Source organism: Pelophylax lessonae (assembly GCF_965119305.1).
Source record: "Pelophylax lessonae genome assembly, chromosome: 10".
Taxonomy (NCBI): Eukaryota; Metazoa; Chordata; class Amphibia; order Anura; family Ranidae; genus Pelophylax; species Pelophylax lessonae.
Genome location: NC_138777.1, coordinates 210,861,334 through 210,882,798, shown reverse-complemented (window position 1 = coordinate 210,882,798; position 21,465 = coordinate 210,861,334). Strand labels below are relative to the sequence as shown.

General features: G+C 42.0%; 1 protein-coding gene across 1 annotated transcript; it reads left to right on the top strand.

The window, feature by feature from the left end:
• Positions 1–4,544: 4,544 nt before the first annotated feature.
• On the top strand, positions 4,545–21,185 carry GINS2 (GINS complex subunit 2). Its single transcript, XM_082270551.1, has 5 exons — positions 4,545–4,683; positions 8,180–8,294; positions 11,426–11,525; positions 14,368–14,494; positions 20,554–21,185. Exons 1-5 carry the CDS (start codon positions 4,594–4,596, stop codon positions 20,677–20,679), a joined length of 558 nt encoding a protein of 185 aa, XP_082126677.1. The 5' UTR covers positions 4,545–4,593; the 3' UTR covers positions 20,680–21,185.
• The last annotated feature ends 280 nt before the right edge of the window (positions 21,186–21,465 follow it).

The window sequence follows — 21,465 nt, the reverse complement described above, 5'->3', positions numbered from 1 at the left end:
ATGCGGATGAGGAGAAACTGTGGGAAAGTAGAAGACTATGATCAACAAACCTCTGTTTTAATGCAAAGATTTGAGGAAAAAGGGTATCAAAAGGATCTTTTAGAAAAAACCAGGGAAGAAGTTAGGAATATGAATAGGGAAAGCCTATTGGAAACCAGACTAAAGGAAAATAAGGGATCATTTGAAGGGGCTTTCATTTCAGGATACCATAGACAATACAAGGAGGTAGAAAGAATATTTAGAAGATATTGGCCAGTGCTGAAAAGTGATAAAACACTTGCCAAGATACTTCCAGAAAAACCGAAATTCATCTACCGTAGAGCACCTACCCTGAGAAATCGATTAGTCAAAAATGTGATTGACCCTCCTAAAAATATAAAAATTTTTCCTGACATGAGGGGGTTTATTAGATGCAGGAAGTGTGTAGCCTGTAAGAATAATCCTACCCAGCCAAGAAAAATAATGGACTTCAAATCAAAAGCAAATCACAAAAGATTTAAGATCAATAACTTGATCACATGTAACACTACGCATGTCACCTATATTGTCGAATGCACTTGCAATCTGCAATATGTAGGACGCACTACCAGACCTCTTCATGTCAGAATTAGAGAACATATAACCAATATCAAAAACGGCTTCCCGAAACACAGCCTCTCCAGGCATTACCTTGAAGTTCATCATAAAAACCCTGAAGGGCTAGTCTTTTATGGTATAGATTCAATCCAGGGACACTGGAGAGGTGAAAATAAGAGGAAGAAAATCTCCCAAAATGAAACTAAGTGGATATTTTTACTCGATTCACTTCAGCCCAAAGGACTTAACCTGGATATTGATTTGAACTGTTTTATTTCTAATTTTTAACATACAGTATATTTATATTTTAGATATTTTAAGTCTAAAACAACAGGTTTAATCCTATGAGATATTTAATTCTCTTCCTCTGGTTATCACCATGGGATCACCCGTCAAAGTTTGATCATATGTCTATAAGGATTAATTACAGACCCACGGGTCATACAGGTTGTTGTTTCTCCACCCTCATTCAATAATTTTTTCGGAAAGATAGTCAAAGAATTTTCCCATCTATGTTTCCTTTATATATTCTTCCTATTCTCTGCATTTAGGTTCCTTTTAATTGGGTTGATGTTTTTACCCCCACTGACCAGACACTAAGTATTCTGTTACCTGCACTTTTTGTATCTTAATGCGGCCCGCATCTATATGTTGTTCTCTTTGACTCCACACTGATTAGAGTCACCTATATTAAGTTATCAGACCTATCATGTTTGAATATATAACATTAGTGCTATATATATTTTTTAGCCCTATAATGTATACCTAGCAAATGATTACGAACCATAGCTCTCACAATATATATTTTTTCCTTTATTACGGATTAGAAAGAGTATACACCATATTTTATTTCACCTCCATTTTGTATGTATTCACTATCACTAATATTAATTAATTACATGATCACGTTTTTTAGCCACCAATCTATCTATTTTCACTTTTTTTAGCCACTAATCTATTTATTTTCATTTATTTATTATTATCACCATGAACTTAGGCCATCTATTAAAATATTTTACATAGTGACCAAAAAGAATATTTATCATATTTAGTTCATTGCTATTTTTCTGAATCCCCGTCACTAATATTAATTCATTATCACCATCACGTTTTTAATCACCAATTTTATCACCAATATTATTTTATCTTTCATTACTATCATAATTCTAGGTCACCTATTAAATTATTTAAAGCTTTTTATGAAAGGGTTAAGTCTGGGATTGGTCGTAAGATTATTTATATTTAGGATTTATTTTACTATCAGTTTAATGTTAACGTATGTATTTTATGTAATATGCTGTACACTAGATGGTAAACAGACCCGATATCTAAGTATAGAATTTTACACTGTTATTGTATCAACGGCAACAGAGTAGGACCTGACCCTCCTAAAGTCCAATTTTTGGCTCTCCGGTTTTCCTTTTCTCCTTTTTTTTTTTTTTAAATGAGGCATACCACGGACTTTTGAGGTCAGATATGTCCATCTCTTAAGTACGCAGCTGCCAGTATGCAAATTCCCTAAGTTCCAAAATATATAGTTCTACCCGGCAACAGCGTGCGTCCTCTCTCTTTTTTCTATTGGATGTCTTGCCCGGCATTCCGATTGGAGCACGCATCGAGCCTTGTTTACCATGCTGGTATAAATAGGCGGAGATGGCGTGATGACGCTACTCCTGAAGACGTCATCACGACGAAACGTACGTAGAGCGTCATCGCGTCACATCCGCCTAAGTGGAACGCACATCCGCCCTGTGGAACGCACGGCGTCCCGGAAGTGCGCTATTATTGCTTTCTATGCCATTACCCTCTATTCCCTTTGTGAGTACCTAATTTTTATATACAATAAAGTATTTTAAAACTTAGCAGTACTACTCTATGTGAGCCTTCTTCCCCCATATATCGATACACCTTCGGACCCTAACATCAAGGAACCTGGTTCACAAGATTCGGGTAGATAATCGGACCACCCAACCACTTTGATGGTCAGTGGAGGAGATCCAGGATTATAGACAAGGCCTGATACCCCTGCAGGGGTACATAGTTCTGGTGAGTGCGGTCCAAGGGGTGCGGGGAGCACTGAACGGTCACCATATACCTGAGCACCTTTAATATTTCATCAGAACACCTGCACTCAAGTCACCTTTTTTTGCCAAGTTTTTTAGGAATTTTCTTGCATTGTGGGACTATTTGTTCTTTCTTAGGTGTAACGGACTTATTTTTTCTTGTATCATTGCTGCTATAATATTTATCTACCTATTGTGCACCTTATTTAAGTCATACTTTAAGTGGATCCATTTTTATATTTTTTATATATTTTTTATTTTTTATATATTTATTTTTATTCTGTACAATTCACCCCTTTATCTATTTTTTAATTCATACATTTCATCTAATTTTCTCATCATACCAATTCTCACTTATTCTATATCCACTTTTCAGCACAAATATTTATTATTTATTTGTATTATCTTTTAGTATTGCACATTCAATAGGAAGACACATAGGATGCACTGGACACTTTATTCATAGTGGTGATTTATATTGTATGTATCTATAACGCCTAAATTTTGGACATATAGAAACATCAGCAGTTTTTGGCAGCGCCATACACCTTCCCCCTCCTTTCTCTTCATACATTAACCCCTCCCTCTCCAATAAAATTAACCCCTTCCCTGCCAGTGTCATTTTTACAGTAACAGTGCATATTTTTAGCGCTGATTACTGTAGTAATGTCACTGGTACCCCCAAAAGTGTCAAAAATGTCAGTCAAGGGTCCGATCTGTCCGCCGCAATGTCGCAGTCCCGCAAAAAAAAAACGCAGATCGTCGCCATTACTCGTTAAAAAAAAAACACCAAAAATTACATAAATCTTTCCCTTAGTTAGTAAACGTAATAACTTTTGCGCAAACCAATCAAAATACGCTTATTGTGATTTTTTTTGCAAACATAGGTAGTAGAAAACAAATTGGCCAAAAATGTAAAAAAATTTTGATTTTTACATTTTTTTGGGGGGAATTTCATATAAAAAAATGTTAAAAATATTGTTATTTTTTCAATATAAACGCTCTTTTTTTGTTTATAGCGCAAAAAGTAAAAATCGCACAGGTGATCAAATACCACCAAAAGAAAGCTCTGTTTGTGGGAAAAAAAGGACGTAAATTTCGTTTGGGTACGGCGTCGCACAACCGCGCAATTGTCAGTTAAAGTTGCACAGCGCTGAATCGCAAAAAGTGGCCTGGACGTAAGACAGCAAAATCCTCCGGTTGTAAAGTGGTTAAATACCCGCAATAGAAAGCTCTATTTGTGTGAAAGCAAAAAAATAATAAAAAACATATAGTGTTGCATGACTGTGCAATTGTCATTCAAAGTGTGACAACGCTGAAAGCTGAAAATTGTCCTGGGCAGGAAGGGGGTGAAAGACTATTGAATCGGGTATTGAAGTGGTTAACTAATTTATTTTTAGCATTTTGTTATATATGTTTATTATGTTGATCCTGCCAGAAATCCGGTGAACTGATAACTTCCTGTGCCGTCCATCATCAGTTATAATGTCCCTTCTAGGGACTACAGAACATCCCGCCTTCCCATATTATGAAGATGAGGAGAGGAGGAGGGGTTCTGTAGTCTTCATAATAAACTTCTTGTCCTGGGGTGACCACTCTGTGCCCCCATAGATACAGTTTAGTGAACGTTGTCACCCCAGTACAGAATAAAGTATTCAAAATCTATGAAATTTGGGAAAAATCTTAAGTGTGAAAAAAAGAGTGAAATTCAGCTTTAGTGGGAACACATTATGGGGAGGGGACATCATTAATTTGGTGAGGTATTGCCCTGCTGCTCCCCAACATCCACGCTGCAACATTGTATCCTTCGCCGTCACGTGACACAGTCCAGCGATGCGCCCACAGCTTCCGGGTTTTCCATGCGTTCCACGCCTCGCCGAGCCCGCCCCTGCTCTGGAACGCATGCGGCCCGTGATTGGCTGGAGGGGTGAGCGCGGGAAAAGAAGCTGTGGAGATGGACGCCTGCGAGGTGGAGTTCCTAGCGGAGAAGGAGATGGTGACCGTCATCCCCAACTTCAGCTTGGACAAGGTCTACCTCATCGGGGTGAGCTTCACCGGCTGGGCGGGGGTAGGATAGCTGCGCTACGGACAGTGTTGGTGACATAGAAGGCAACTATTATAATGGGAGCCCTCATAGACCTGTGCGTCCTCGCTTTGTACAACGCTATGGACTGTGCAGGCGCTATAGGGGGCGTGTCTAATCATTGTGCTCCAATACAATAATTGTGTGCCCCCCCCCCACTATATACAGCGCTATGGACTATGCCAGTGCTATAGAGGCCTGTAACCATTCTACTGCGCCTGTTCTATATCCCCCTGGGGGGTGATCAGGGATTTTTTTTTTACACTTTGATTGCTGTTAAAATTGTAAACTCTAACAGGAATGTTTTGAGCTATCATGAATTTAATTAATTTATAACCGCTTTGTTGTGATCGCATGATCCCCTGGCTGCGTCTGCTGGACGCATCGGTCACGGGAGCAGTGGGCTGTGTGCCCTTGGCTTAACCACTTTACCACCGGAGGATTTTGCTGTCTTCCGTCCAGGCCACTTTTTGCGATTCGGCGCTGTGCGAATTCAACTGACAATTGCGCGGTCGTGCGACGCCGTACCCAAACTAAATTTACGTCCTTTTTTTCCCACAAGCAGAGCTTTCTTTTGGTGGTATTTGATCACCTGTGCGATTTTTACTTTTTGCGCTATAAACAAAAAAAGAGCGTTTATTTTGAAAAAATAACAATATTTTTAACATTTTTTTTATATGAAATTCCCCCCAAAAAAGATGTAAAAACCAATTTTTTTAAAAATTTTTGACCAATTTGTTTTCTGCTACCTATGTTTGGTAAAAAAAATCGCAATAAGCGTATTTTGATTGGTTTGCGCAAAAGTTATTGCGTTTACTAACAAAGGGAAAGATTTCTGTCATTTTTGGTGTTTTTTTTTTTAACGCGTAATGGCGGCGATCTGCGATTTTTTTTTTTTTTTTTTTTTTTTTTTTTTTTTTTTTTTTTTTGCGGGACTGCGACATTGCGGCGGACAGATCGGACCCTTGACTGACATTTTTGACACTTTTGGGGTTACCAGTGACATTACTGCAGTAATCAGTGCTATATATATGCACTGTTACTGTAAAAATGACACTGGCAGGGAAGGGGTTAATTTTATTGGAGAGGGAGGGGTTAATGTATGCCTGGTGCTTACTGACGTGTAGGGGGGGAGGTGACTGAGTGACACAGGGACAGATCGGATGTCCAGCTATGCTGAACAGTCCGATCTGTCACTCCCTGTCACTATGGAGATCCGCCCGCTGTGTTTACACACAGCGGGCGGATCTCCAGACTCGATCCCCGACGATCGGGTAAGAGCAGCGGCGATCGCCGCTGCTCCTCCCCTGGCCCGACTCCCGCTGTGAATGAAAACAGCGGGAGCGAGCCTCCGGCGGCGCGCAAGCGCCGCCCAGAAGGGGGAGTGTCTGACGACGTAGTACTACGTCGTCAGACGATAACGAGCCACTCTGCCGCAGTAATATTACTGTAAGCAGAGGTAAAGTGGTTAATGATGTACATGTGTGTCTTCCAGCCTGCGCAGTAAATGCACTGTGATTGGGCTGCAGTTAGTTAATAATATAATGGGAGACTAAAGACAGATGTACCGTTACAGTGCCTTGCGAAAGTATTTGGCCCCCTTGAACTTTGCGACCTTTTGCCACATTTCAGGCTTCAAACATAAAGATATAAAACTGTAATTTTTTGTGAAGAATCAAAAACAAGTGGGACACAATCATGAAGTGGAACGAAATTTATTGGATATTTCAAACTTTGTTAACAAATGAAAAACTGAAAAATTGGGAGTGCAAAATTATTCAGCCCCTTTACTTTCAGTGCAGCAAACTCTCTCCAGAAGTTCAGTGAGGATCTCTGAATGATCCAATGTTGACCTAAATGACTAATGATGATAAATAGAATCCACCTGTGTGTAATCAAGTCTCCGTATAAATACACCTGCACTGTGATAGTCTCAGAGGTCCCTTTAAAGCGCAGAGAACATCATGAAGAACAAGGAACACACCAGGCAGGTCCGAGATACTGTTGTGGAGAAGTTTAAAGCCGGATTTGGATAAAAAAAGATTTCCCAAGCTTTAAACATCCCAAGGAGCACTGTGCAAGCGATAATATTGAAATGGAAGGAGTATCAGACCACTGCAAATCTACGAAGACCTGGCCGTCCCTCTAAACTTTCAGCTCATACAAGGAGAAGACTGATCAGAGATGCAGCCAAGAGGCCCATGATCACTCTGGATGAACTGCAGAGATCTACAGCTGAGGTGGGAGACTCTGTCCATAGGACAACAATCAGTTGTATACTGCACAAATCTGGCCTTTATGGAAGAGTGGCAAGAAGAAAGCCATTTCTTAAAGATATCCATAAAAAGTGTCGTTTAAAGTTTGCCACAAGCCACCTGGAAGACACCAAACATGTGGAAGAAGGTGCTCTGGTCAGATGAAACCAAAATCAAACTTTTTGGCAACAATGAAAAACGTTATGTTTGGCGTAAAAGCAACACAGCTCATCACCCTGAACACACCATCCCCACTGTCAAACATGGTGGTGGCAGCATCATGGTTTGGGCCTGCTTTTCTTCAGCAGGGACAGGGAAGATGGTTAAAAATGATGGGAAGATGGATGGAGCCAAATACAGGACCATTCTGGAAGAAAACCTGATGGAGTCTGCAAAAGACCTGAGACTGGGACGGAGATTTGTCTTCCAACAAGACAATGATCCAAAACATAAAGCAAAATCTACAATGGAATGGTTCACAAATAAACATATCCAGGTGTTAGAATGGCCAAGTCAAAGTCCAGACCTGAATCCAATCGAGAATCTGTGGAAAGAACTGAAAACTGCTGTTCACAAACGCTCTCCATCTGACCTCACTGAGCTCGAGCTGTTTTGCAAGGAGGAATGGGCAAAAATTTCAGTCTCTCGATGTGCAAAACTGATAGACCTACCCCAAGCGACTTACAGCTGTAATCGCAGCAAAAGGTGGCGCTACAAAGTATTAACTTAAGGGGGGCTGAATAATTTTGCATGCCCAATTTTTCAGTTTTTCATTTGTTAAAGTTTTAAATATCCAATAAATTTCGTTCCACTTCATGATTGTGTCCCACTTGTTGTTGATTTTTCACAAAAAATTAGTTTTATATCTTTGTTTGAAGCCTGAAATGTGGCAAAAGGTCAAAGTTCAAGGGGGATGAATACTTTCGCAAGGCACTGTATCTCACGTTGTACGGCGCCATGGTACATTCCAATATGACAGACGTGTGAATGCGTGGCTCTGAAAGCAGACAGTGGCATTTGGGGCCGCACAGCTGTCAAAATTTGAGCAGCAGCTGATTTGTCCCACCTGATATGAATGGGATGAGATGCATGGAACACCTGTGCATCCCCACGTAGGTAAATGCGGCCCCTCCACAGATGTATGCTGATATTGAACGGTAAACGTTGGATTTCCAGTAAGACTGACGGTTTTCCCTTTCCAGGGTGATTTGGGTCCATTCAATCCTGGGCTGCCTGTCCAGGTCCCGCTCTGGATGGCCATCAATCTGAAGCAGAGGCAGAAATGTCGCATCGTCCCCCCAGAGTGGATGGATGTGGGTAAGTGATACTTTGTATCCTTTCACTGGTAGAGAATGACTGCAGCCCAGTGCACAGATCTCCACTGGAAGTGGTATCAAACTGGCGGCCTTCCAGCTGTTGCAGAACTACAAGTGCCATCATGCCTCTGCCTGTGGGAGTCATGCTTGTAACTGTCAGCCTTGCAATGCATCATGGGACTTGTAGTTCCTCATCAGCTGCAGGGCCGCCAGTTTGACACCTTTGCATGGTTTTGATTTTAATTTCCCTAGTTGGCATGTCTGTGTGTCATTCTTTTGTAAATAAGTGAGTCTAAAGCTGAAGGATCAACCCTATGATATCCAATTGTCCTCCGGAAGTTTTACCCCCCTTCGTGAGCAGGCCATTTTTTGCGATACAGCACCGCGTTACTTAAAGTGGTTGTAAAGTCAGAAGGTTTTTATTTTAATGCATTCTATGCATTAAGAAAAAAAAAAGCCTTCTGTGTGCAGGCACCCCCTAATACTTACCTGAGCCCCTCCCCCTCTCTATCCAGCGATGTCCACAAATGCCTTAGCAATCCGTCACTCTCCCTCCTGATTGGCTCCCGCTGCTGTCAATCAAACTCAGCCAATCAGCAGAAAGAGGGGATGGGTTGAATGTCAGCTCCATGTCTGAATAGATACAGAGCTTGGCTCGGGTGCCACCACAGCAAGCTGCTTGCTGTGGTGGCCACTCAACAGGAGGGAGGGAGGGGCCAGGAGCTCCAGCCAGCCACCTGAGAAGAGGAGGATCCGGGCTGCCCTGTGAAAAACCTACTGCACAGGGGAGGGAAGTATAACATGTTATTTTAACTGACAAAAAAAAAAGACTTTACAATCACTTTAAACTGACAATTGCATGGTCATGCAACTCTGGAGCCAAATAAAATTTATGTTCTTTTTTTTTCCCCCACAAATAAAGCTTTCTTTTAGCGATATTTAATCACTTCTGCAGTTTTATTTTTTGCGCTATAAACAAAAAAAAAAGACAATTTTGGGAAAAAAAAAATATATATTTTTCCTTTTCTGCTATGAAACATATACAATAAAAAAGAATCTAATTTCTTCATCAATTTAGGCCAATATGTATTCTGCTACATACTTTTGGTTAAAAAAAAAAAATGTAAAAAGGTTAATATTGGTTTGTGCAAAAGTTGTAGCACCTGCAAACTTTTTGTAAATATATGTAGGTAGTTTCCAAGTACTGTGTTACCATAATCCCTATAGAGTTAGTGACAAAAAACCCCCTTGAGGAATGGTTGGGACTTTAAAGGTAACTATATATATATATATATATATATATATATATATATATGTCAAATATAGTTTACTTTAAAGTCCCAACCATCCTGCAAACTTTTTATTCTCATTGACAAACGCAGACTGGGACTGCCCATAGGCGTAGCCAGAACTTTTTTTCTGCCTAGTGTCCTACTCCTGTAGGGGGCAGTATAACCCTACTGATATCAATCAAGAAGTCTACGTCTCTCAATGGGCGTAATGGTGGCGATCAGCGACTTATAGCAGGAGTGCGATATTGTGGCGGATATTCTGACACTTTTTGGGGACCAGTGACACTAATACAGTAAGCAGTGCTAATAATATGCACTACTAATTACACTGGCTGGGAAGGGGTTAACATCAGGAGCAATCAAAGGTTTAAATGTCTGCCTAGCCAGTGTTTTACTGTACTGTGTGAGGTGATCTTACTAGGGGAAGAGATGGAATTTATTCCTTGCTTTGCAGGGACACAAACTCCATCCTTTCCCTCCTGTCAGAACGGCGATCTGCCTTGTTTACATAGGCAGATCGCAGTTCTGTCCTTTCTGGCTGAAGACCGTTGTGTGCCAGAGGACATTGTGTACCCTGCTTCTGTTGTGTGCTGCTGAAGGCGCGTATGCGCGTCCCCAGAAGTGTACAGTCCATATTCCCATCGCACACGTTCCTGGAATGAGCTCTTAAGGTACCGGGTGCTGTAGCGACCGCCAGCTGGATATTGGAACATGCACAGTAATGTAGATATTTGCCAGCATGCTAGGGATCTTCAATTTAGTCCAAGCGCTTTTTTTTTTTTTTTTGTTAAAGAAAGATCACATCACAAACCAGAGTAGTGCAACATTTTGGACCCCGCAGGACCCCTTCATCAGGCATGTGACAAGTGCATGCAGTAGTATTTAAGTGAAAATCCACCAATCGGAACCAGAGAGCAAGTGGCCCCTCTGAACCAATAACAACATATGACATCATCAATCCTGCTAAAAATACATATACAAATGTTATATATATATATATATATACTGAGTTTGTCAGCTGCTGAGCATTGACTGCTGTCACTTTGGAGTGCCTTGGCTTTCCTGGCTGGTTGCTTGGCAACCAGCAACGCCGACATGGCTCATTCGATTGGGCGCATCTGCCGATCAACACGTGTAGTATATGTGGAATTATTTAAAGGGCCAAAGAGAGCCGCAGCATTGCTATATTGCCATACTGCCACAGCTGACAAACTCTTTATGTATAATATATATTGTGTGTGTGTGTGTGTGTGTGTGTGTATATATATATATATATAATATAATGTGTGTAACAATTGCATATGTATTTTTGGCAGGACTGGTAATGTCATGTGGGGTGGGAGGGGCCATATGCTCTCTGCTGGTTCTGATTGGTGGATTTTCACTTAAATAACTTTGCACGACTGCATGCACTTATCACATGCCCGATGAAGGGGTCCTGCATGGCTCTGGAACGTTGCACGACACTGCTTTGTGATCTTTCTTTAATAAAAAAAAATGTTTGGACGAAATTGAAGATCACTGTGTGCTGGCGAATATCTATATTACCCGTCTCGGAAGTGTTGGATAACGTATATACGCATGATCTGGTACACAGGTTCAACCCCGTGGGCTTAAAGTGGATATTCCAGGCCCGAATCAAGTTTTTTTCCAAAGATAAATTGTTTGCCAATCAACACGTTTTCAGGGGCTCTGCTCCCTTCATCGGGGTTTGAAAGAAATTAATTGAAACAATGTCTGCGAACTTAAAAAAACTATTTATTCTGGTGTTATAACAGTGAGGGGGGTTTGCACAGCATCCATCAGCCATTTGTTAATTTTTAAATGTATCCATTTTCAGAAAAGCTGGAGCAGATCCGGGACAACGAACGTCGAGAGGAGACCTTCACCCCCATGCCGAACCTGCATTACATGGAGCTCACTAAATTGCTGCTGAACCAGTAAGTCAATATAGAGAACTCGCCTTACACTGAAGGTGATACTGTATGTGGAATTGCACATTTATCTCAGTGGGATGTTAAAGGACACTCGGTTGGGATAAAAGAAGCTTAGCAGCCGCCTTGCGTTAAGGTAAATTGTTAGTTAACCTCTCTGCACTTTAAAAACCCCCAATACACTGCAAAGCTCTGTTCTGGGTTTAACAAGCTGCAGCTTTCCCAATGCATACCTCCTGCACAGCCTGTCTTGCTACAAGCTCTAAGTGGCCATAGGTGTGACCCAGCCCTTACATCCTGCCCAGGTGATTTGATATTTGCATAACTTCCTCTAAGCGCCATCTCGCTGCTTACATTATTAGGGCTGAGGACTCGGGGCGCTGTGATATTTTCAGGAAGCTACAGTGGCTATAAAAAGTCTACACACCCAAAGTCCTCATTGGGTCTGTATGCACTGCAGGCAGATCATGGCTGGTGGGAGGGGCCAGCAAGGTGCTGTACATACAGTGGATATAAAAAGTCTACACACCCCTGTTAAAAAAAATTAGACCAAGATAAAAAATTTCAGAACTTTTTCCACCTGTAATGTGACCTATGAACTGTACAACTCAGTTGAACAACAAACTGAAATCTTTTGGGTGGAGGGAAGTCAAATTAAAAAAACTAAAATATGATTGCATAAGTGTGCACACCCTTTAAACTAATACTTTGTTGAAGCACCTTTTTGATTTTATTACAGCACTCAGTCTTTTTGGGTACGAGTCTCTCAGCATGGCACATCCTGACTTAGCAATATTTGCCCACTCTCTTCTTTGCAAAAAACCCTCCAAATCTGTCAGATTGTGAGGGCATCTCCTGTGCACAGCCCTCTTCTGATCACCCCACAGATTTTCAATCGGATTTGGTTCTGGGCCATTCTAAAACTTTAAACTTTCTTCTGGTGAAGCCATTCCTTTGTTGATTTGGATGCTTTGGGTGGTTGTCATGCTGAAAGACGAAGTTCCTCTCCATGTTCAGCTTTCTAACAGAATCCTGAAGGTTTTATGCCAATATTGACTGATATTTGGAACGGTTCACAATTCCCTCTACCTTGACTAAGGCCCCTGTTCCAGCTGAAGAAATACAGCCCCAAAGCATGATGCTGCCACCACCATGCTTCACAGTGGGTATGGTGTTCTTTTGGTGATGTGCAGTGTTGTTTTTGCACCAAACATATCTTTTGGAATTATGGCCAAAAAGTTCAACCTTGGCTTCATCAGACCAGAAAACATTTTCCGACATGGGTTTTGTGAGACTTCAGATGTGTTTTTGACAATTTAGCCGGGCTTGGATGTTTTTCTTCATAAGAAAAGGCTTCCGTCTCCCCACTCTAGCCCAGACATATGAAGAATATGGGAGATTGTTGTTGCATTTACTACACAGCCAGTACTTGCCAGATATCTCTGCAGCTCCTTTAATGTTGCTGTAGTGAACAAGGCCCACAAGGCTGAAACACGTTTACATCTGCTGTCTGTTACTGTGTCTTTTTATGGAGCATCAATACATTTTGAAGATTTTAAAGAGCAAGCAAGGAGTTGCAGACTATATTTCCTTTATGGTTGCTGTAGGCCTCTTGGCAGCCTCCCTGACCATTTTTTTTTCTTGTCTTTTTATCAATTTTGGAGGGACGTCCAGTTCTTGGTGATGTCACTGTTGTGCCATATTTTTTCAACTTGATGACTGTTTTCACTGTGTTCCATGGTATATCTAATGTCTTGGAAATTCTATTGTTCCCTTCTCCTGGCTGATACCTTTTTAACATTGAGATCCCTCTGATGCTTTGGAAGCTCTCTGCAGACCATGGCTTTTGCTGTAGGATGCAACTAAGAAAATGTCAGGAAAGACCTACTAGAACAGCTGAACTTTGGGGTTAATCAGAGGCACAATAAATGATGGCAGGTGTGTACTGACTCCTATTTAACTTGAATTTGAATGTGATTGCTTAAAGCGGACTTTCAGCAGTTTGTGTTTATTAAAAGTCAGCAGCTACAAAAAGTGTAGCTGCTGACTTTTAATAAACACCCACTTACCTGTCCCACGACCCAGCAATGCAGCCACCCGAAACCTCGGCCCTCGGCTCTCTCCCCTCGGCTCTCTCCCCTCGGCTCTCTCCCCTCGGCTCTCTCCCCTCGGCTCTCTCCCCTCGGCTCTCTCCCCTCGGCTCTCTCCCCTCGGCTCTCTCCGGTGCTGGTATCACTAGTGCTGGCAACAGGCTGTGATAGCTTGCAGCTTCACAGCCTGGTGCGCGCTATGCATTCTGAATGGCCGGAAGATTGCAGGGTGAAGGGAGCACTTCCGCTCGAGCCGGCCCCTCCCACCAGCCATGATCCGCCTGCAGTGCATACAGAAGCACAGAGACCCAATGATTACTTTACTGGATCTACATTAAGGTATGTAATAAGAATGGAAAAATTTTATTTAGAAATTTCCTTTGCGTGTTGGGGGGGAACGATATATAAAACAATATATATAAATTACTGCTTTTTATTAGCGCAATAGAAATCTACAGACGGGATGCCACTTAACATAAGACACTTTTTTTTTTTAGCTGGCTATACCTATAATTTTATATGCGATTTGATTTATCGCAGCAGTTTAGTGGGGGTGGAGGCTGTGCTGTAGCAGTGAGAATTGTCACCTACCGACTCGCACACAATAAGCCTCTGAATGTGAATTGGCAAGTAGGTAAAACATTGACAGGCTTAACTAAATGTATTCTTAGGTGAACATCAATTAAAACAAGTGTACTGTCTGAAAATACCCCAGAGAGGTTTTTTTTTATTTTTTAGCACACTGTTTTTGTTCACAGCGCCTCAGACAACATTCCAAAAGCTGATGAGATCAGGACGCTTGTTAAAGACACCTGGGACACGCGAATCGCCAAACTCCGGCTGTCTGCAGACAGCTTTGTGCGGGAACAAGAAGCTCACGCTAAGGTACCAACGTGTTTTACTATGTCATGCCCAGCGGTATCGCTGTCAAGGCAGTTCTGAGGCTTCTGTATTCGTGATCTGAATATCTTCCAATTATTTTTTTTTCTTTTTAAATTCCACCTAACAGGACAGAATTTTATCTTGAAGCTGAACTCTGGGAGATTTAAAAACGACCCTTTCAATGGGGTTCTTATGGCGCTGCGAGGGTTACATACATTCTTGTCTAGGGTAATGTTAAAAATTGTTTTACTTACCCTATCCCTTGACCTACCCCCCCAGGACAGCAGGTTTTCCATCATACATGGTGACGTTACAGTGCGTTGAAGAGGCTTCAGGGAAAACTGTCCACACAAAGTAAAGGATCCTGCGGCAGCGAGGGTCGGGGTGAGTACTGGTTTTCTAGTACCAGTCTTTTTCTACCAGGGTACCTTGAGGTTTCTTCAGGGGTGCCCAGGCAAAATGCTTTGAAATTGCCCCAAAATTGTATACAAACTTGTGGGTGGATGAAACCAGCCTGTTACACAAAGCCACAGGTTTACATTGTAGACCATTACAACCTTCTAGCTGCCATTAGCTTTGGGGGAGAAGAGAAACATTGGAATACTAGTCAGTACTAGTCAGTACCAGTTTGCAAAAGTGTATTTGCTTTGAAAGAATACATTTCCTTTAGAGCCCATTCACACTAGCACGACTTGTGTGCCCTCAAGTCGCCCCAACTCGCTTGACATAACAAAAGCAATGTTAATCAATCAGTGCCGTCTTAATTGGCCCTACTGAAGTCGCTCCGACTTCAGAAAAGGGTCCTGTACTACTTTGAGGCGACCTGTGATCCGACTTGTCCCATATACTTCAATCGGAGTCGCCTCCTTGTCTTATTTGAAGCGACTTGTGATCCGACTTTCCATAAAAATGGTCCAGAACCATAAAAAAAGAGCATTTTTCTTATAATTATTAATACAGCAGTGTGGTGGCTTCTCTACACCTTGCATTTTTTATTGCTGGCATTTATCGGGCATTTTTTGGGAGTCTGAAGGCAGGCATGTCTTTTTTTGGATTTAGTGTCTGGGGGGTCTAAAAAGTGTACCTGTGAAGTTTCATCTCTGTAGCATGTCCAGAACCAGAAAAAAAGCATTTTTCTTATAATTATTAATACAGCAGTGTGAGTTCTGGACATGCTACAGAGCTGAAACTTCACAGGGACACTTTTTAGACACCCCAGACACTAAATCCAAAAAAGACATGCCTGCCTCCAGAGACGCCCAAAAAATGCCCGATAAATGCCGGCAATAAAAAATGCAAGGTGTAGAGAAGCCGCCACACTGCTGTATTAATAATTATAAGAAAAATGCTCTTTTTTTTCTGGTTCTGGACATGCTAGAGAGATGAAACTTCACAGGGACATTTTTTAGACCCCCCAGACACTAAATCCAAAAAAAGTCATGCCTGCCTCCAAAATGCCCGATAAATGCCTGCAAGAAAAACGGCCAGGTGGAGAGAAGACCTATTCATGTGCTAATAAAAATTATAAGAAAAATGCTTTTTTTTTTTTTTTTTTTTTTTGCTGGTTCTGGACATGCTACAGTGATGAAACTTCACAGGGACACTTTTTAGACCCCCCAGACACTAACATCATATTCTGATTGGCCAAATACAAAGTTGTACAAAGTCGTCTATCATATAAGTCGTGTAAAAAAATTCATAAGTCGCGCTAAAAGTCGCCCCTTATGAGGCGACTTAGAGGTCGCAGCAGTGTGAACCGGCACTTAATGTTGGGTGTCCATGTATTGATGTTGCTGCCTGATGTAAAACCATCAGAATAGTTTTTACATTTTAGAATGGGGTGCCTCAGGATTGTCCATAGTTTTAATGGTTGCCTTGATTGAAAAAAACATTGAAAAACACAGTTCTAGACAAAAGTGAATGTTTAAACCTTGCAGTGCCCCACTGCAAGTGTCGTTCTTTAAACTTACCTGGAGTTCAGCTTTAAAATGTATCCGAAGCAGTACCAGAGCAGTAAAAGGTTAAATGATTCACCTTTTTCAGGAAACAAAGTGAATTACACTTACACCCAACTGACCCCCCCCCCCCCCCCCATTGTTCTCCCCATTTACTTACCTTGGTGATGAGCAGTCAGCCTCCATGCAGCCGGCACAGTGGTCTGGGGATTCCCCGCTCTTCTCTGTGCAGCACTTCCAGGATGGATTAGAATGATTCTGATTAGCCAGGGCCAGCACAGAAAATAGGTGTGATCCATACTGGAAGCTCTGCAGAAAGAAGGGGCGAAGAATGGGGATTTCTGATCCTTGGAGGTGCTGCGTGTGCACTGACAGCTTCATCATCCACGGATTTATGTACCGTGCAGTCTGGGGAGTGGGAAAGGGTGTACAGTGTTTACCTTTTTCCTTTTCTTTTAAAAGGTGAACATACGCTTTAAAACTATAATTTATTTGCCATTTGTGCCCTATTGGGGGGGGGGGGGGTCTCCCTTCACTTCCTGACTTTGGGACACAACAGGAAGTAAAAGGAAATTCCCACTTATTTGTAACTGGATATCCTCCAAATTCATCTCTATAGCAGAATTCCAAACTTACTCTTTTTTTTTTTTTTTTTCTTTTTCCTTTTGTACTTCAATGAGCTGCAGAATGAATCATTCCCTCCTATTTGATGATCTGACCCTGCAGCTAATTGGAGTATAAAAAGCACGTACATTTGGCTACAGAGGAGGCTACAAATGAGTTTGGAGGATGCCCGAGCTTCTGTCTGGTAGTAAACTAAAGCTGAACATAACACAACTCTATTCCTGTAATGGTAACAGCTGAAAGTTTTGGATGTTCAGTCTTGGTGATAATGGTCACCAGGATAAATAAACATGGTGAATCCCCAGCAGATTAGAAAAAGTCTGGACATCCTAATTAAAATGTCTAAAATATGGCATGCAAAGCATAGGTGCTAAAGCCAAGTAAAGGGACTTGCTGAATGGTCCCTCAACACACTATAAAGTAAAGAATATTAATGCTAGCACGCTTAAATAGCTTTTAAATAATTATTTTTCCAAGATCTCTAGTATTCAAAGCAATAGATATATTTACAAATGATCACACCAGCCATCCCAGGAACATAGACGCGACTTCACATAATGCAACTCAAATAAACTATACATTCCTTATACAGTCCATGATAGCTGCGGGGCCAGGGGCTCAATCCTTTCACCGCCACAACTGTACATAGCAGTGTAAATCTGACAAATCAGTTGTGGAGCTATCAGGTTGATTTCCCACACACCCGTATGTGTCTGCCACCCCAGCCCTCCTGCGCACCCATTGGTGGACCTGGGACCGACATGTCCGATCACTGATCTACTTTGCCTGCTAAGGCCCCAGAAGGAACATGTAAAACTCCACTTCGGCTCCTGGTGTCACTCTCTCCATTCAGCATGGCCAGGGAAGAAGCTAATGGAGCAGGACAGATAAGACCCCAGACCCCTGATTTCTCATTTAAGAGAACCTGTCCACTAAGGATGCATTACATAGGGGACTCTTTATCTACTATGTGATGGGGAAAAAAGTGTAAAAAATCAGGATGTGTTGAGGTGGCCTGAACACAAAAATGTTGGTTGCGCTACACTTATTGCTGCGCCTACCAGACTCAGATGAATAATTCTAGACCCATTAGTCATGGTCAGCTCTAAACTGATGACCTATAGGGGCTTTTAAAGGGTAAATGTCGTCAGTTCACAGGTGTATGCAATTTTAAGGCTTAACATGTTGGGCATCCATTTCATCAACGCAACCTCATCTTTTATATTTTACCAAAAATGGTTAATGTTTTGAATTTATGTACCCCAAAATAAACTTTAGTGTAATTTTTTTGTTTTTAATCAAAGTTTTGCATTTCATAAACTGTTGTATAAAAAAAAATTGGAACTACAGTAAACCCCCCTCCATTGCGGGGGTTACGTTCCGGACCCAGCCGCGAAAAGTGAAAATCCGCGAAATAGAAAAACCCTATTAAAATGCATTGTAGGCATGTTTTTTTTTACTGTCACTGTACGTGTAAAAGCATTTTAAGGTCTCTAAACACACTTTTAAAGTGGAGTTCCGGCCTATTTTGCAACTTTAGTGATTCCTGGAGCGCTCGCTATGCTGATCAACAATTGGGCATTTTCAGTTTTTTTCGGGGGTCCCTTACCTTATTTTCAGGGCATTTTTAATTGTACTTCCTCCTTCTCCCCCCCTCTGTGGCCACGGACATCACTTCCGCCTTTGCATTGCATCCTGGGAGCGGTTTGTCATCACTCCCAGGAGGCTGGAATCAGGAAGAACTCCCAGAACACTCCCTGGAATCAGGAAGAAGGACACAGCAGATTACACTGCGGCTTCAGATGCCCACATCTAAGATGGCCGCACCCAGACAGCGTTTTTAAAAGTTAGATTTTAACTAAAATCCAATACTGTACACCTTGTAAGTATGAGAATAGCGGTTCTGTAAAGGGCGATGGATTAGTATTCTAGGGGTATTTTTTGTTAAAAAATGTATTTGAGGCCGAAACTCCGCTTTAAAACAATAGAAACTCATTTAAACACATAAAAGATACTGAGAGACATAGCAAGAGCTATGGAAAACACAAAAATATTTCATTTTTAATGATTTATATAGTAAAATAACATTACAAAAAAAAACGCAATATACCGGGACCGCAAAAACTGAACCGCGATGGAGCGGGGGTTTACTGTATCATTATTTTATTCTAATCTCCAGCCCTAAAATATTTATTTTAATTGTGCAAAAATGGCTATGGCAGTTAAAAGGTTAAAGAGGTTTTAAAGTAGAATGTTTTTTACCTTCATTCATTCTATGCATGAAGGTAAACCTGAGTGCGCTTCCCCCACCCAGCTTCCCCTTATACTCACCTGAGCCTGATCTCTATCCAGTGATGTGCACTAGAGCTGCGGCGCTCACACAATGCATTGGCTTAGAAACAGCAATTGGCTCTCACTGCTGTCAATCATGGCTAGTGTGGAGAGGGCGGGGCCGAGCCATCCTCTGTGCGTCTGAAGCAGTGGTCCTCAACTCCGGTCCTCAGGGCCCACTAACAGGCCAGATTTTAAGTATTACCTTGGGGAGATGCAGACTAGAGTACTGCAATCACTGAGCAGCAAATGATATCACCTGGGATGTATTTCAGTTATCTTGCAAATCTGGCCTGTTAGTGGGCACTGTAGGCCAGGGTTGAGGACCACTGGTCTAAAGGACACAGAGGCAGCTCAGGAGCAAGCACCACACGAGTGCCCCCATAACAATCACTTTAAACACCATATGTGGCCATACATACAGAAGACCAAAGCAATAGCAATGCATTGACAACTGGTGTAGCTAGAGGGTGGGGGGCTCTGGATACCCTTTTAGGGCATAGCCCTTTTTGTCAAGTCAATTTCCATTTTATTGCCCACGTTTTGCTATTGCCTTTGTCTTCTGTATATATTGCTATGTCTTGTGTTTGAACCCCTGGCCTCCAAGCAGTCATGAGCTTTATGATCAAATGTATATCTCATTACAGTTGTCTTGTGTATAGTGGCATTAATGTCACTGGGAGGCTGGTGTGGTCATTTGTACATATATGTGTGCTGGGGGAGGGACATGACCTGTAAATGTTTTTCTGCTGCAATCCAGCAACAACCAGGTCTGGTCCCCTCCCAGAACTGGATAACTAGGTAACCATTCCTTTTGGCAGGTAAACCAGTTCCATGTATGTATTTTATTTGTCTTTAGCTTCCTGTGTGGAGTTCAGCTTTGCAATTTACAACAGTATGAGCCATTGAGGACTGGAAAATGCCACGTGCGTGGAAATATGTCCATGCCGAGAGCCAAGGCATCTTTGCACACATTTGCAGAGCAGAAGCTGTTCTTTTTATTCTGGTTTTGTAGCTACAACTGTTGTCCTCTGTCCCCGCGTCCAACTTGGCTCAGCAATTTCCCGGCCAGCTTGGCCTCCTCTGATCCACCTGCTTGTGTGCTCCCGACTGTGACGCTTCTCTCTTTTTTTTTTTTTTTTTCTTTGCCAGCTGGACAATTTGACGCTGATGGAGATTAACACAATCTCGACGTTTTTCACTGAATCCCTAAACCACATGTACAAACTACGGACCAGCCTGCAGACCCCGGAGAGCGGACAGACTCAGGAATACTGACTCACCCACCGTGTCAACCCAATTAAAGAGGTTAGGGTGGGGGGGGGGTGTGTCTTTAATTAGTTGCGTGCTGGCGAGGAGCAAGTTCATCTGTGCCGAACAGACTGCAAGCGCAAAAAGTCACCCTACGTCTTCTCTCGCTGCCTGAACGTTTCTGTATTTTTATTGCGGTCGCAGCTCCAGGTGAGAGCGATCTCAGTAAATTATTAGCTCCGCAGGCCAGTTTAGGAGGAGCTCCTTGTAAATAGATCTGGATACAGGCACCATGACAATGCTGCTTTATTAAGCCTATAAGGCATCAGCGAAGTCGGCGGAACTCAATTACTTCGGTGCCCGCGACATGCGTTCATTCCAAGAGGAGCCTCAGGACCTGGATTTATATCTTTACCCAGAGCTGTCCTGTGTACCGGAGCCTAAGAGATGTCCCCAGTACTGGAATTCAAAGGAAAATGAAACTCCCTTGTCTTTTTCACTAAAGTTTAATAAAAGATCTATTTACAGTTCTCTTCTTGCCTCTTCTGTGAAAGACTGGAACATTAGGGTACCTACTGGTTAGTAATATGCTGCAGTAAAGGTCATATAGTCATCTGGTGGACTACAAAACACACTGAAAGGAGCGCTAGGCCAAAAAAAGGATGAAAAACTCCTAAGATGTCGTTAATTGTTGGAAAAAAAGTGTGTATATCGCGCTAACCAAATCAACAAAGGGCTACCAGCACTGAACAACTGAAAATACAGGTTGCAAAGATAAATGGATAAATGTTAAGTGCAGCGCTAAATGTGATA

Coding starts and splice junctions, on each gene's coding strand:
- GINS2 (XM_082270551.1), top strand. CDS start 4,594: ATGGACGCCTGCGAGGTGGAGTTCCTAGCGGAGAAGGAGATGGTGACC. Junction 11,526..14,367: donor ACTAAATTGCTGCTGAACCA/GTAAGTCAATAT, acceptor TTTTGTTCACAG/CGCCTCAGACAACATTCCAA. Junction 14,495..20,553: donor AACAAGAAGCTCACGCTAAG/GTACCAACGTGT, acceptor TTTCTTTGCCAG/CTGGACAATTTGACGCTGAT.